The sequence below is a fragment of the Polistes fuscatus genome, unplaced genomic scaffold (assembly GCF_010416935.1).
Source record: "Polistes fuscatus isolate 324 unplaced genomic scaffold, CU_Pfus_HIC Scaffold7, whole genome shotgun sequence".
Classification (NCBI taxonomy): domain Eukaryota; kingdom Metazoa; phylum Arthropoda; class Insecta; order Hymenoptera; family Vespidae; genus Polistes; species Polistes fuscatus.
The window spans coordinates 9,334,368-9,349,016 of record NW_025113151.1 but is presented as its reverse complement, the minus strand read 5'-3'; the positions used below and the strand labels follow the sequence as shown (position 1 = coordinate 9,349,016).

The 14,649-nt window shown below is 26.8% G+C and overlaps 4 protein-coding genes across 5 annotated transcripts; 3 read left to right on the top strand and 1 right to left on the bottom strand.

The window, feature by feature from the left end:
* The first annotated feature begins 748 nt into the window (after window positions 1–748).
* LOC122524053 (tyrosine-protein kinase hopscotch-like) lies at window positions 749–6,387 on the top strand. 2 transcript variants are annotated; one of them, XM_043646093.1, is made up of 13 exons: window positions 749–1,336; window positions 1,419–1,717; window positions 2,210–2,569; window positions 2,689–2,892; window positions 2,995–3,269; window positions 3,356–3,701; window positions 3,795–3,954; window positions 4,042–4,163; window positions 4,256–4,409; window positions 4,499–4,826; window positions 4,900–5,348; window positions 5,456–5,793; window positions 5,922–6,387. In XM_043646093.1, the coding sequence occupies exons 1-13, from the start codon at window positions 1,241–1,243 to the stop codon at window positions 6,268–6,270; spliced, it is 3,480 nt and encodes a 1,159-aa protein (XP_043502028.1). In that variant the 5' UTR covers window positions 749–1,240; the 3' UTR covers window positions 6,271–6,387. The 2 variants fall into 2 exon arrangements, with proteins under 2 accessions (XP_043502028.1, XP_043502030.1); XM_043646095.1 differs by lacking the exon at window positions 749–1,336 and having other exon boundaries at window positions 1,612–1,700.
* Window positions 6,388–6,691: 304 nt separating this feature from the next.
* On the bottom strand, window positions 6,692–9,456 carry LOC122523890 (peptide-N(4)-(N-acetyl-beta-glucosaminyl)asparagine amidase). The gene is made up of 7 exons (XM_043645839.1): window positions 9,299–9,456; window positions 8,956–9,231; window positions 8,554–8,861; window positions 8,251–8,478; window positions 8,000–8,174; window positions 7,496–7,915; window positions 6,692–7,402 (listed from the first exon to the last, which is right to left on the bottom strand). Exons 2-7 carry the CDS (start codon window positions 9,175–9,177, stop codon window positions 6,821–6,823), a joined length of 1,935 nt encoding a protein of 644 aa, XP_043501774.1. The 5' UTR covers window positions 9,178–9,231; window positions 9,299–9,456; the 3' UTR covers window positions 6,692–6,820.
* A 277-nt stretch (window positions 9,457–9,733) lies between these two features.
* On the top strand, window positions 9,734–10,859 carry LOC122523970 (nuclear nucleic acid-binding protein C1D-like). Its single transcript, XM_043645970.1, has 2 exons — window positions 9,734–10,132; window positions 10,504–10,859. Exons 1-2 carry the CDS (start codon window positions 9,919–9,921, stop codon window positions 10,722–10,724), a joined length of 435 nt encoding a protein of 144 aa, XP_043501905.1. The 5' UTR covers window positions 9,734–9,918; the 3' UTR covers window positions 10,725–10,859.
* A 666-nt stretch (window positions 10,860–11,525) lies between these two features.
* LOC122524459 (probable actin-related protein 2/3 complex subunit 2) lies at window positions 11,526–13,904 on the top strand. Its single transcript, XM_043646749.1, has 7 exons — window positions 11,526–11,747; window positions 12,214–12,307; window positions 12,508–12,607; window positions 12,723–12,924; window positions 13,042–13,262; window positions 13,345–13,546; window positions 13,634–13,904. Exons 1-7 carry the CDS (start codon window positions 11,674–11,676, stop codon window positions 13,659–13,661), a joined length of 921 nt encoding a protein of 306 aa, XP_043502684.1. The 5' UTR covers window positions 11,526–11,673; the 3' UTR covers window positions 13,662–13,904.
* The last annotated feature ends 745 nt before the right edge of the window (window positions 13,905–14,649 follow it).

Genomic DNA, 14,649 nt, shown 5'->3' with positions numbered 1-14,649 from the left:
AATGGAAACCACGTAAATAGAGGGATTACTATATATAAAGTATGAATTAACAATTTTACAAAAGTTAATTACAATCTATATTTATAATTTATTTATTACATGTACAAATATATTTCAAGATGGAGTGTCGAAAATTATACATATATTTGTAAAAAAATTATTAAACACTTAATCATCAAAATATTTTCCGTTCTTATTTATTATATGATCATTTTAAGCATTTTCTATAAGAAGTTAAACTATTATAGATTATTGAAATATAAAAATAGCTATAACTTTAAAACAAGGTTTAATAGGATACGTGTTTATATTAATTTTTTTCATTGTTTTATTATGTCTTGTTCATTCCTGAAATAGGTCCCACATATTATAAAACACTTTATATTATAAATTAAATGTATACAATAACAATGCATTCCCTGTATGACGTGAAGTTTATCTCAAAGGAGGCGTATTTTAAATATTTACTTAGTTGGTAGGTTCACCGCTAGATGATGCTGAAACATTTTAACCACTTGAAATTATATCTATGAGAATCTGTGTATGCAGTACATAATATGAAGTTTTGTTTTCTGGAGTGATTGAATTTAAATAAAATTAGTGAAATTGTTATAAGTGGTATTACAATTGCAATCATTTTTAGTGTGCACCATCTTAATAATAAATATTACAAATATTTTAATTATTCTCTTATATATATATATATATATATATATATATATCTAAGTTAATATATATTACAATACAGAAGTTAACTTATTGTCAATCACGGCGTTGTCCACTTCAATCAAAACTTCTTTCAATATTTTCAATAAATAACATTTTTACTTTTTATTTTATTCATTGATATGAATATAAATAATATATATTAAATACGCTCGTGTATATAAAATAATATAAAAAAGAAAAAAAAAAGACAAAACAAACAAAAAGTACAGTCACGTACATAATGTAAACAAAGTGCAAAATTGTTTATTATGAACAGTTTTTAATTGAGTCATTTTACAAGGACTAATAATGTTCCTTGAAAATAATAACACCTTCTTTAATTATATATTTAAGGTTACTTTGATTTACTTAATTACATGAAGCTTATACAAAAATTTTTAATCTGTTAACTTATATCACTGTTGAGGTTTAATTTTATCTAAAGAAACAATTATAAATAAAGATATATGTAAAAATGATTAGTTAGAAAATGATATAATTGTAAAATAAAATTGTAAATATAAATAACATAATGGATAGAATTGCAATAATTAATGTGGTAACAGATGAGAAAGAACTGAATGTTTCATATATCGTAGGATGGTCAATTGAAGATCTTTGCATACAGGTATAGTGTCATTTAAAAATAATTTATATTACATTTTTAACAATTATTGACTATGCACTACTTCTAACATATAAACTTTTAGATTTGCAAAATATTTGGGATAGGTCCTGTAGCGAGGCATCTTTTTGCATTAAGGAATCACTCTAACAAACTTTGGTATCCAGCTAATCACAAATTAGAAAACAGAGAGAAGAAAAAGTTTGATTTTCGTTTAAGATTCAAACCAGCCAGTTTACAGACATTGAAGCGCATAGATGAAAGAGCTTATGATTATTATTTTCTACAAGCTCGTTGCGATGTTATGGAAAACAAAGTGCCAGATATTGTTTATGAAAGGCACAAACGTGAATTGATTGGATTAGGTGTTAGTGATATGTATAGGTATATCTAATTATAAGTTTTAGATTTACATTTATATATACACGATGTTTTAAAATATGTGGGCATAACTTTAGGGATGATTTCAGTACTCTAAAATAAGAAAAGAAGTTCATGTAATCATATGCCCGATATGACCTTCTTCCAAAGTTATAGCTGTTCGAATTCTAAATACAGTAATCCCTCCATTTATGCAGTTTCTATTTGTGCAGAATCACTTTAACGTTCTTGAACTATCAAAGCTCAAATGTTACTACGATATATTATGTGAAAACAAATTCGGGGATTGCCCAGTGTAATCTGTTTTGTAATTGTGTAAACTTATCTGCAGTTGTGTAGTGAACATTTATAGTGTGATAAAAAAGAGAGATTAATCTATTTATATGTTGTTTTTGTGGAATAAATTACTTGTGTCAATAGAAGGATTACTGTATATATAAATATTAATTTTTATAAATAAATAAAAATTACATTATTGATTATAATTAATTGTAGAGTAATGCTTGAAAAACGTATACCAAGAGAAACAGTAGAATCAGAGTACAAGAAATATATTCCAAAGGAATGTATTAAACGTCATGCTTTTTTTATAAAGAAACCTATACATAATGCGCTTGGACGTATTTCTGGACATGATGCATCTTATGTAAAAGAACAGTACCTGAAACAATTTGAATGTATGGCACCAAATTATCCATATGAGGAATATAAAGCTTTAATGGATAAAGGTATTCCAAGCCCTCCAGCTAAAATAGTACTTAGGGTAAATTTTGAGGAAGTAAAATATTGCGAAACGGAATCTGGCGTTTGGAATCAACTTTGTGCAATAGAAGATCTTTGTTTTATTTCTATAAGGTAAAAATAATTCATTATTAATTCAATAGTACCCCTACTATTTTTCTATTGGATTATTGATTTATAGAAAAACACATTATTCTGGATTATATATAATGTTATGTACTGTTTTATTACAGACAAGACAATACTGTAGAAGTATCTAGAAAAAATGGAATACCATCATATTTAAAATTTGGAGCAAGCAATCTTCTTATGTCATTTGTCTCTGCTTTGGATGGTTACTATCGTTTAGCTATTAAATGGACTTTTAATCTGTGTAGAGATGTCACTACACCAAGTTTAGAGAGATTGCATAAGCTGAAATGTCATGGACCAGTTGGGTAAGATCATTATTACAAAAATTATCTTTCAAAATCATATATTTTCTTGAAATAAATTATAATTTAGAAGAAAAGGAAAAAGTAGTAAAATTATTCTGGTAGAAAGGAATTTGCATATGGAAAAATTGAAGAAAAGCGTGCCAATCGTCCAGGATCTTACATAATCCGTGAAAGTGAAACGGAGTATAATGTTTATTATTTCGATTACTGTGGCAAAGATGGAAATATAATGTCACAAAGGATAGAAGATAGAGTTGATACATTTGCAATACCAAACAGTATACAAACATTTAAATCCTTAGGACATTTTATCTCTTCATGTCAAGATTCCGAAAGTCTACCACATCTTTTAGAATGTTTACCACCCTCTGAATATGGTGTGTTAAATGATATTCTCTTTCTTTTTTTTTTTTATATTAACTATCATCAGGATCAAAGATTTTTCGTTTCCTTTTTTTTGCAGACAAATCACCATTATTAATTTGCGCACTAGAAAAAATAGGAGGTGAAGTTGCTGCCGATGAAGAAATCATTGCATCTCTTTTCGAACATGGACCTCGTTGTGTTCCTCGTAATCAACTGCAAATTTATAAAACTTTACACTACTCAAAAAGCAACGATTCTTTAAATATACCATTTTTAAATAAACCATCACCCACGATATTACATTTGGCAATGTGGCATGTTACAAAAGGCAAAAAGTTGGAAGTTGCAATTAAAATGCTCAAAGATGAGGAATCACGTTCCACTAAAGAATTTTTAGAATTAGCTGGCAAATGGAGTCAATTAAGATCAGGCGCTTTAGTAAGGTAGCTATATAAATTTTTATTACAAGTTATTTTTATATTGGATGAAATCAATGATTATAAAAATAAACAATTATTTCTTTGTTTGGTTTACAGACTATATGGTTTAACTGTAACACCTACAATCGGAATGTTATTAGAATTAGTAGGAACTGGACCATTAGATGCATACTTAAGTAACACTTCTTCACCATCTGTAAAAACAGTTGATATGGTTGAAGCTGCTGCATGTTTAGCAACAGCATTATGGCATTTGGTACTTATATTTCATCTTCTATTTTAAATATAATCTTAGTTAATTCTTTTTAGTTCTTTATATTAAATTTTTAAAATACACTTGCAGGAGGAGAATGGTGTTGTTCATGGAAACATTAGATGTAAAAAACTTCTTGTTCATGCACACACAGCTAATAGTTTTATAGTTAAATTAACCGATCCTGGTCTCTTTACTTATACAGATAAGGAGTATGTTTTTTATATATACATATTTATATTTACAATGTGTAGTTGTGTGATTAATATTTTAATATACTATATTTTTATTATATTGTTAATAGTATACATTGGTTACCACCCGAACTTTATTCAAATCCAGAAATTGCAAAATGTAGTTTCCAGACAGATATATGGGCTGTAGGTACTACAATTTGGCAAATTTTTTCAAGAGGAGCAGATCCTTCCAAAAATCAAAAAGTGAATGCCGTTAAAAAGGTTTATTATAAGAAATCATTATTAATTATAATTAAAGAGTAAATATATATCCTATATTAATACTTAATTATCCAACAACAAATTTTCAGGATTATGAAAGTGGTAAACGTTTACCTGCGCCAGTAACCTGTCCACCAGAAGTTTATAAATTGATGTTAGAATGTTGGGGTGAACCTAATAGCATAAGAAAACAACCTCAAGCAATAATGCGTGATATCAATCAAATTCTCTATCAATCATACAATTCAAGAAGAAAGCACACATATGCAACTGCGTTTCCTAAGTTATTTCATGATTCAGATCATGTACATGAAGAAGATTCTTCTGATACACCAGACGATAAATCAATAAATTCTGGATCACATGCGAGTAGTCTTATTACTGATAAAACTAGTTTACCTTGGGATGACGATGACAGTGAGCACAAGAGACAATATTTTTTATTATTACACGTAAATTAAATCGCTTAGTTGTTTCTTTTTGTTTGTAGATATAAAAGAATTAATTAACATTAATGAAAGTTGCACCAGTAGTGCTGAAAAACTTACAAATTATTTAAGCTTTGGAAATGATAAAGCTAGAGATACAAACAGCTGTAATGATCAAACGATGGCAGGTGTTATTAATTGTTCAGATCACACAACACATGCTTTTCATGATATTAGTCATGGCAGTAGTATTGGTGATGTTAGTATAGTTAATAATAATTGTAGTAGTGTAAGCGATCTTTCTGGAATGCCACCTGCTTTGGAATTGAATGAGAATACTGTTGTTGTCATACAAGGCCGAGTAGGTCAAGGATTTTATGGTGAAGTTTATAAAGGTATGCTGGATAGAAAAAAAGATACAGAACCAGAAATAGTGGCTGTAAAAAGGTTAAAAAGTCATACTTTAGAAGATAATGTGCATGATTTTCAAAGGGAGATATCTATTATGAAGGTAAATTAAATGGTATCGCGTTATTTTTTTTCTTTTTCTTATAATATTGCTTTTATTCACAACTTATTTATTCTTCTTTTTCTCATATATTAATCTCTATTGTGCAGACTTTAAAACATCCAAATGTCGTAGCAATTTTGGGTGTTATAACAGAACCTGAATTATATTTAATAATGGAATATGTAAAACATGGATCACTTCAAAGTTATTTGACTTTACAAGGAGAAAAGCTTACTCATGGAAAATTACTTGGTTTTGCCTTAGATATTGCCACTGGTATGGATTATCTAGGGCAAAAAAAAATTGTTCATAGAGATCTTGCCGCAAGAAATATCTTAGTTGCAGATGAGAGTAGAGTAAAAATTAGTGATTTCGGTTTGGCACAAGTAACCGGAAATAATGATTACTACATACTTCAAACTATTAGAGATCTTCCAATAAAATGGTTAATATATATTATCTTTTCTTCTTATATTTATAGTCTTTATACTATTTGTAGTCTATTATTAAATTTTGTTGTTGTATTACTGATTGTTCTTTTAAGTGAAACAAATCGTTTTTATTATATTACAGGTATGCACCAGAAAGTTTAAGAGATGGCAAATTTTCAGCACGTTCAGATGTTTGGTCCTTCGGAGTAACAATGTATGAAATATTTGGTTTAGGCGAAGATCCAAAGTTACCAGCTATTGGATTGGATAAAAGTGTAAATGAAATTAATGGTATAAAGGCAGTTTTAGAAGATGGAGCTGCTGAATTATTAGCAGCTCTTGAAAGAGGTAGTAGGCTTCCTTGTCCGCCAACTTGTCCACAGCATATTTATGTTAAACTTATATATCCATGTTGGCATTTGCAAAGTCACAAGAGACCGAATTTTGCATCTCTTTGTAGAAATATAAGAGAATTGCTTAACCATTATTAAAGTATTTAAGGAAATAGTTTTAAATAATAATGTTCCTTAAGGAATAAATATCTAGTCGACGATTTTTTTCGCGACGTGTTATGTATTACAAATATATTCAATATTTTGTTTTAAAAATGTTTCAATGTCCTCGTTATATATCCTTCCCCAATTTCCTATAAGTCATAAGTATATCTATCTATAATGGGTGATCAGTTAATAAACAGATTGGACAACGAACAAGATTTTGATAATTTTACACAAAACCTTTTTATGTTTATCAACTGACCACCTACTGTATTATTTACATTATTTTTTGCTTTTACATTGAATAGTCAAAAGAAGAAAATTAATTTTTTTTCATTTATAAGCCAAGATAAATTTCTAGGTAATTTTATTTATGTATAATAAATTTATTTTTAAGTTAAAAAAAATGTAATTATTATTTCTATAAAAAGAATCAAATTCTCTATTGCACGATACAACGCATAGGAACTCTCACCTATTACATGTATAAAATCATAAATATTTATATTATAATTAATATATTTATATTAACTTTAAATAAACACTAATTAATGTGATCACAAAGTTTAATAGCAATGATCATAGATGGTTCTTCAGCATTATTTAAACTTTCTCTAAATAATTGAGCATGTTGCCAAGCAATATCACCCTTCCCACCAGAAAGTTTTACCGTAATATTTAACTGTTTTGCTCCTTTTAGCTTTTCCGTAGTAAAATCATTGGACGTAGAAATAGGAATAATTACAGAAGTATTTTCTTTCTTTATAGAAGGAAAAATACCTTCCACTTCCCAAATAATTTTTGCATTTTGAAAAACTGTTGTTTTGGCTTGTAAATTGAATGTATTTACATATAAGTTTGGATTACGAACTTCAAACGACCATTTTAGGCATCCATATTCAGCACCCGCTGAACGAGTTAAATATGCCATCTTCCAATCATTTTCTACTTTATGAAAAATTCCACCTTCAACAGAACTTACTCCCTCTCGCCAATCATATTTCTGTTCTAGGATATGGCCATCGGAATGTATGACTTTGTATACATTTTTAACAATAAAATATTGAAGAATGAATGATTTGCCATTTTTGGAAATATCCCACGTATAACTTTTGTCTACATTGTGCTTGAATGAAACCAAAAATGGAAAAGAAAGTTGAAAAAAAGTAAATGATGATAATTAATATGAATTCAAATGTGATAAAATATTTCTCTATACCTGGCTTGCTTCTCCTCGAGCCATTCTCCATGCATAAGAACCTGTTGTTCTTTCGTTATAAATATTATTATCGTATTCATTTGGAATGTTTGGATAATTGAGCATTCCTACAAGCTCTCGGAGGCGTCTTTTAATAACGTATTGTTTACGTGCCATACTGTAGCCTACAGAATTTTGACGTTTTTCATTTAAAGATTGAATTAAATTTAATAAATTTTCTTCCGAACACTTTCTTCTCTTTGCCATTACATTATTTTGTTTTCGCGTATAACGCCAAGTAACATCTTGAACTTCGTCTCGTGAATAAGCTATTATGTAACTTAATTTTTTATTCCAGCCACGTTCATACATTAATGGCTGATCTATTACATTTTCACATGGATCTACATGTATCCATCTATTTTCAGTAACAGACCATATCTACGAAAGAATGAGAAATTACTGAGGATAGTAATAGAATTGCGTAAATTTTACATCTATACATATATATATTTTTGTACATACTTCTGTCCACAGATGATCTGTCACATCATATACAAGTCTTGCATCATAATTTAGTGTACGACATAGAAGTGTGAATACATTTGCCCACTCTCCGCAACGCCCAGATCTAGTAGTTAACAATATTTCTGGATCGCTATATCGTGGAAATTTCACTACTGTTTTGCAAATATTACATCTAAGCATAATAAATGTCAATTAATACACAATAGGATATATTTTCAAATATACATAATAATTATTTGAATAAATACCTATGAGCTTCTATACGGGAACATTTTGGATCTGAAGAAGGTATTATATATTCAAACGAACATTCTGTAGAACAAGTAGTGCATAATGGACTATCAACCCATTGAAAAAAATCATATTTGAACCAGTGCAGAAGTTCCATTAAAAATAAATCTATTGAATTTACTAAATCTTCTTTTAAAGCAGAATCTGACTTCATTTCTTTATCAAGTATAGCATGTTTTATGTTCCTGTGAAAAAATTATATATATATATGTAGAAATAATTATGAATAGAGGAATAAAGAAAAACAATAATATCTCTACTTTTGGAATTTCCTTAATCGTTCCATCGTCTTGATTTCCAATTGCGCGATTGGTATTACTTTTCTTGCTTTCTCTTGTAAATTACAATCTTCGTATCGCATAACATTATGAAACTGTTCGGTAATTGTATTAAAAAACTTTTCTTCATCAGACAATCTTACAGATGATTTTGTTGATTCTTCAATTGTATGCTTCTGATTTAAATTTGAAGTATTTGATTTCGATAAAACAATTGAAGATAGTAACTTTTGTAAAGTTTTCAGTTTCGTGAGCGATGCAGTCTTTGGAAGACTAAGACGATCACCATCCTGTTTTTTTCATTTATAATAAAATATATAAGTTAGTTCTAAACTTTTATGTTTATTTATATCTTTCTGTATTTCTCATTACGTCTTTCTATACCTCTGTAAAACCTATTTCGAATAAGCATTCCATGGCACCGCTTGCTGGAAGTAACTTTTCTGTGATGTTCGAATCACTGAGATTAATTATACGATAAGTTTCTTCATCAGGAAAATGTAAAATCTTTTCACAGAGTCTTGAAAGTACACATCCAGCATTATTCCGAATAGTGATTTCATTTTCATTTAACATATTTACATAACGATGTAAATGTTCATCCATTATTTATATGAAATGTATAAACAATTCCACAAAAAATAATATATTAAAGCTTATCTGCAAAAATTTAAATAAATGATATTATTTCTTTTTCTCATTAAAACAAAATTTAAATCTTTCCTACCTTATCATTTATTTATCGCTATGTTTATTTAAAGAAAGCTATTATGTGTTTTATCAATTATTTAAATAAAAAATTAACGTCAAGTCTTAGAAAGTTATCTCAAATATGTGATATTAATTGTTTATATGCGCAAGTGATTAAGTAAAAAGATATATATATATTTTTAAAAATCCATGGTAAAAAACTTGACAATTGAACTAGTTAAGTCATTCTGTTGCTAAGGTTATTTAAACATAGATTATATTTTATCAAGATTGTCCTTTGACTGAATATATATTTCTTGCAAAGTTTTAATATTATATATTATTGTGACATTCTTCTAAAATTTTTATATCAAATAATTATAATATAAAATATTTTTCTATCAAATTAGCAAGGTGTAAAAATATTATCAAATCTTTGTATTCATAGAAATAAGGCTTTATGTTTACAAATTCAGTTTTCAATATGGCGCTATTAAAAACAAAGCAGAACAGTGATTTTATTTGTTACGATTACAAATTGACGGAAGAAATCATATATTAAATTTCGATAAACGTGAAATAAATATTTTTTATGTCTTAGCTTGATAATTAAAGTGAAATATTGTTTTTGAAATCTAGTAATATTTAAGAACAAGAATGGATGTTGATTATGAGGATTTATCACACGATGAGGAGCTCATTTGGAGGTTAAAACAATTTCATGAAGCAACCTTAAAATTCGAAGAGAAACTTGATCTTATTAATGATCCTGATATATATGATAAACTTTCTAATAGTGACAAAATAAAATACAATTTATTAATGTCTTATAGTCTTAATAGCATGTTCTGGATGTATTTACGTACAAAAGGTAAATGTGTTTAACTTTCAGATTTTTAATATAATTATATAAGTTATAATTATACAAAGGATGATTTTACATGTAAATAAAAAATGGTAATGTAATACATTTATCGACATTATTAACATTAATAACATTATATTAATGAAGAAATTGTTTAAAGTAATATCTCTGTTGAAATATACATATATATCAGTGAATCATAAACTGATTCAACATTTCAATGCATTGTTTATTTGAAAATATTTATTGTATTTTTACTTTACTAGCAGAGGATTCTCTATTAAACGATATTGTATCATTCATTTAGATATTCCTTGTATAATAACATTTTTTTATTCTATTCTATATATTATATAAAATTTCTTTCTTGTTTATAGGTATTGATCCATCGAAACATCGAATTAAGAATGAAAATGATAGATTAAAAAGGTCGATGTTACGTGCTAAACAAATCGAAGATAAGAAGACACTTATGCCACGTATAAATAAAAATGCAGCACAAAGATTTATAAGGAATAGTTTATGGGAATCAAAAGTAAATGATAAAGATAATAATACCTCAATACAGACTAATGTGGGAAATTCATCGAATTTATAATTGACAAGTTTACTTTAGTAATGTACTTTACAATTTATCACTATGTATGATGTATTACTTCTCCTAATATTTCGTACATTTTTTTTAAATTAACGATTGTAAATAATAATAAAGCTATTTACATCTTGTTTATAATTAAAACTAGAATTCAATATAAATATAACAATATAAAGACCATTCCTATATAAAATTGCTTCTGAATGCATGAAAATATTTCTCAAGATAACTTAAATTATTTCAATGGACATAAGAGTAAAAATAGTTTTCTTTTCATAGTTATTTTTTTAACAAAATTTCGAAGGATCATCAGTTTTCATTTCAAATAAAACTTTATATTTATCTGGTTCATTCTGTATGTACAAGTATTTACTGTCCGTTTGTGAGCAAAAAATTCCTGCCTGGAAAGTGAGTGATGCATATTAATGCATTCTAGGTAAAAATATTTTTATCATAGACATTGGACAATACTTGGATAATTTTCTTACACTTTTACAAAGAAGAAAGGGTTACCATATATCTAGAGGTAAAACTTGACACAAAATTGATAAAGAAATACCAGCGCCCCTAGTGCTAAAGATGAATCGAGGGAACAAGTTTTACATTTTAATTATTAAATAGTAAGATACTATATTAACATTATTTTGAAAATGTACAATTACCGAATAGAAATAGTAGATTGATGATTTAAATAAAGTTTCTTTTTTTAAATTCTTTTCAAATGTCAAAATGGCGATGAACATGCAATCCGATTTCCAATGTTGCAATAATCGTTTACTTACCATATAACAGAGACGACATACCAATCTATTATGTGTAATCTGTGGTCAAAGTGGAGATTAGAATTAGGCAGAGCCGTATATATGAATCGGTATACATGGTTAAATCAGTCAGTAGATAATTGTTAATTATTGTACTATAATATTGTAATTATTTAGAATAAAATACTATAATGATTTTGCTTGAGATACATAACAGGATACTAGAAGAAACATTAACAAATAAAATAAAAAATGCCTTATCAGGGTAAGTACAATGTTTTGTTCATTTAACTTTAAGTATTTTGTAGTACAATTGTAAGAGCTTTGTGAAAGATTATGAATTAGGGCGGTGTCCACGTTACTGTTCATCACATTTATTTGATTATTATTTACAAATATTGAAATAGTGGAATATCCATTAAATATCTGATTACACCGAATTAACTAATTTTGAATTAAAGGTAATAGTAATATAACTTTATGTTTTGACATTTATTGGTTTATTACACGTTAATTTATACGTAAATGTGTTTTAATATTAATCAATTACTTTCAAATATCTAATATACAGAAGATTATAATATTATAAAAAATATAACAAAAAATCATAAAGAAAATCATTATTTTTCTTCAATTATAAGTCTATATATCAGTTATTTCATTGTTTTTTTCAATATAATAATGTTAAATTATAATAAGTAATAAGATATTATGTTATTATTTTATTGCAGACATAAACCAGAATCAACGGATGTGGTTATAGCAGATTTTGATGGTGTTTTATTCCATATTTCAAATTTAAGTGGTGACAAGTCAAAAATTAGAGTAAGTTAATGTTAGATTTGATCTATGAGAATTAAAGTTTATTATTTATATATTAGATAAATGTGTATGTATTAAATATTTATATTTTAAAACTTCAAGCTATATTTCTTTTAACGTATATTACATACATATATGTGTGCATATGCGTAAATTTACGATAAATCTAACATTAATCAATTTATGAACAAATTTTTTTACAGATTAGTATTTTACTTAAATTTTATAAACAACTACAAGAACATGGAGCGGATGAATTACTGAAACGTGAATACGGTCCTCATCTTATTGCTCCAGAAAGTGGTAACATTTTTTTATATTATATCTTTCACTTTGTATGGAAGAAAGAAAGCGAAAAATGAGATTGAAAATATCGACAATTATATTTTAATCCTTCATACTTTCTATATGCTTTTAGGTTATAATGTGTCAGTTTTGATAGATTTGGAAAATTTACCAGAAGATTGGGAAGCTTTAGTGAAGAAAGTTGGTCTGTTAAAAAGGCATTGCTTTGCAAGCGTATTTGAAAAATATTTTGATTTTCAGGAAGAATACTATGATTCTCCTGGTACGCAAGTTCAAAAGAGAGCAGTTATTCAATATAGAGATCAGGAAACTATGTGAGTTTTTTATTAATTTTATTCTTCAATTTTAATTTAATTAAAACGCTCAGAGTGCAAAGAATTAAAGTAAGATAAATATAACTTTTTCTTTGGCAATGTCTTCCTTGATTCAAGGTATGTGGAAGCTAAAAGCGATAGAGTTACTGTAGTATTCAGTACTATATTTAAGGACGAAGATGACATGGTTATTGGGAAATTATTTCTACAAGAGTTAAAAGAAGGTAGACGTGCTAGCCATACGGCACCACAAGTTTTATTTAATCATCGAGAACCACCATTAGAACTACAAGATTCAGAAGCAGCAGTAGGAGATTGCATTGGATATATTACATTTGGTAAATATAATACTTTTTAAACGAAACATGATTTGAAATTATTATAACATATCTTACATTTTTATAATTTATTTGTTTTCAGTATTATTTCCCCGACATACGAACAGAGAAGCACGTAACAATACTATTGATTTAATACACATGTTCAGAAATTACTTACATTATCACATTAAGTGTAGTAAAGTTTATATTCATTCACGTATGCGTACTAAAACTACAGATTTTCTAAAAGTACTCAATCGCGCAAGATCTCAAACAAAAAGTACCGAAAAGAAAACAATTACGTGAGTATTCAATATAATTGTGTTTATATATTATATTATATTATATTTTTAAAGTTATAAGATATTTATGTTTTACGTATTTTACAGTGGTCGGACATTTATAAGGAAAGAATGAGTTCGTATAAAAGTTAACAGTACTGAAACAGTTCTAAGCGCGAGATAAACGAAATGTTTCATTTATCTCATAATTTCGCTGACAATTCTTCATTTTTTTGGTAAACATCACATGGTTTATTAACAAAAACTTGATTACTGTCTTATGAAATTAGTAAACCAAAAGTTCTTCATGTGTAATATCAATTGTAATTTTTTTAAAACAGTGAAAGATATTTTAAGTATATGTTTATAATTCTGAAAATATATTGATAAATTATTTCACATTTTTTATTAAATTTATATATATACACTTTACTTATAATTTTTTTTAAACAAATTTTTTATAAATATTTTTATTAAGTTGAAAAATCTATAAAAGATAAACTGCTTATGTAACGCTATTTATTGCAATATTTTCATAGTTGATAAAATATTGCGCAGAACATTATTAGTCAGGAAATTAATCAATGAAATTTAGAATGATTGATTTAAAACAAATTTATGCGGCTTTTCAAATATGTCGTCTTGTCTAAATTAAAAGTTCATTTATAGTATATGTTACTATAATTATTTAAAACAAAATTAATTTATCTAACAATTTGACTGCACTTTATAAAAGACATTGAAAAAAATCGAATGGAATGATAAGATTACTTTACTTACAATTAATAAATATTGTTAAATAATACGAGCAGATGCCATTATTATTAAAATTGCAATATTGTTTTTTAATAAATAATTATTTTTATTGTCTAGCTTTAGTTATTATTTCATAACAAATTATTATTTAATAAAAAAAAAGTGTTGTATATATATACATATTAATTTCGAATATAATTTTAAATGCATTTCTGAACCTTCTTATATGTTTCTATTAATTTTTTTAAATAGACTTCTTTCTTTAGTATTGATTTCTAAAAGAGTATAAGGTAAAAAAAAAACAATACATAGGGTGTAAAATAGGGAGTGCCAAATAAAGGTATTCATTAATAACCACACCCCTTCAT

Bases quoted from the DNA above. Each gene is read 5' to 3' on its own strand.
- LOC122524459 (XM_043646749.1), top strand. From the start codon at position 11,674: ATGATTTTGCTTGAGATACATAACAGGATACTAGAAGAAACATTAACA. The intron at 12,308-12,507 runs GTAAGTTAATGT...ATTTTTTTACAG, and splicing joins GTGACAAGTCAAAAATTAGA to ATTAGTATTTTACTTAAATT. The intron at 12,608-12,722 runs GTAACATTTTTT...ATATGCTTTTAG, and splicing joins TCTTATTGCTCCAGAAAGTG to GTTATAATGTGTCAGTTTTG.
- LOC122523890 (XM_043645839.1), bottom strand. From the start codon at position 9,177: ATGGATGAACATTTACATCGTTATGTAAATATGTTAAATGAAAATGAA. The intron at 8,862-8,955 runs GTATAGAAAGAC...TGAAAAAAACAG, and splicing joins TCGAAATAGGTTTTACAGAG to GATGGTGATCGTCTTAGTCT. The intron at 7,916-7,999 runs GTATGTACAAAA...ATTCTTTCGTAG, and splicing joins CAGATCATCTGTGGACAGAA to ATATGGTCTGTTACTGAAAA.
- LOC122524053 (XM_043646093.1), top strand. From the start codon at position 1,241: ATGGATAGAATTGCAATAATTAATGTGGTAACAGATGAGAAAGAACTG. The intron at 5,349-5,455 runs GTAAATTAAATG...TCTATTGTGCAG, and splicing joins GGGAGATATCTATTATGAAG to ACTTTAAAACATCCAAATGT. The intron at 5,794-5,921 runs GTTAATATATAT...ATTATATTACAG, and splicing joins AGAGATCTTCCAATAAAATG to GTATGCACCAGAAAGTTTAA.
- LOC122523970 (XM_043645970.1), top strand. From the start codon at position 9,919: ATGGATGTTGATTATGAGGATTTATCACACGATGAGGAGCTCATTTGG. The intron at 10,133-10,503 runs GTAAATGTGTTT...TCTTGTTTATAG, and splicing joins GATGTATTTACGTACAAAAG to GTATTGATCCATCGAAACAT.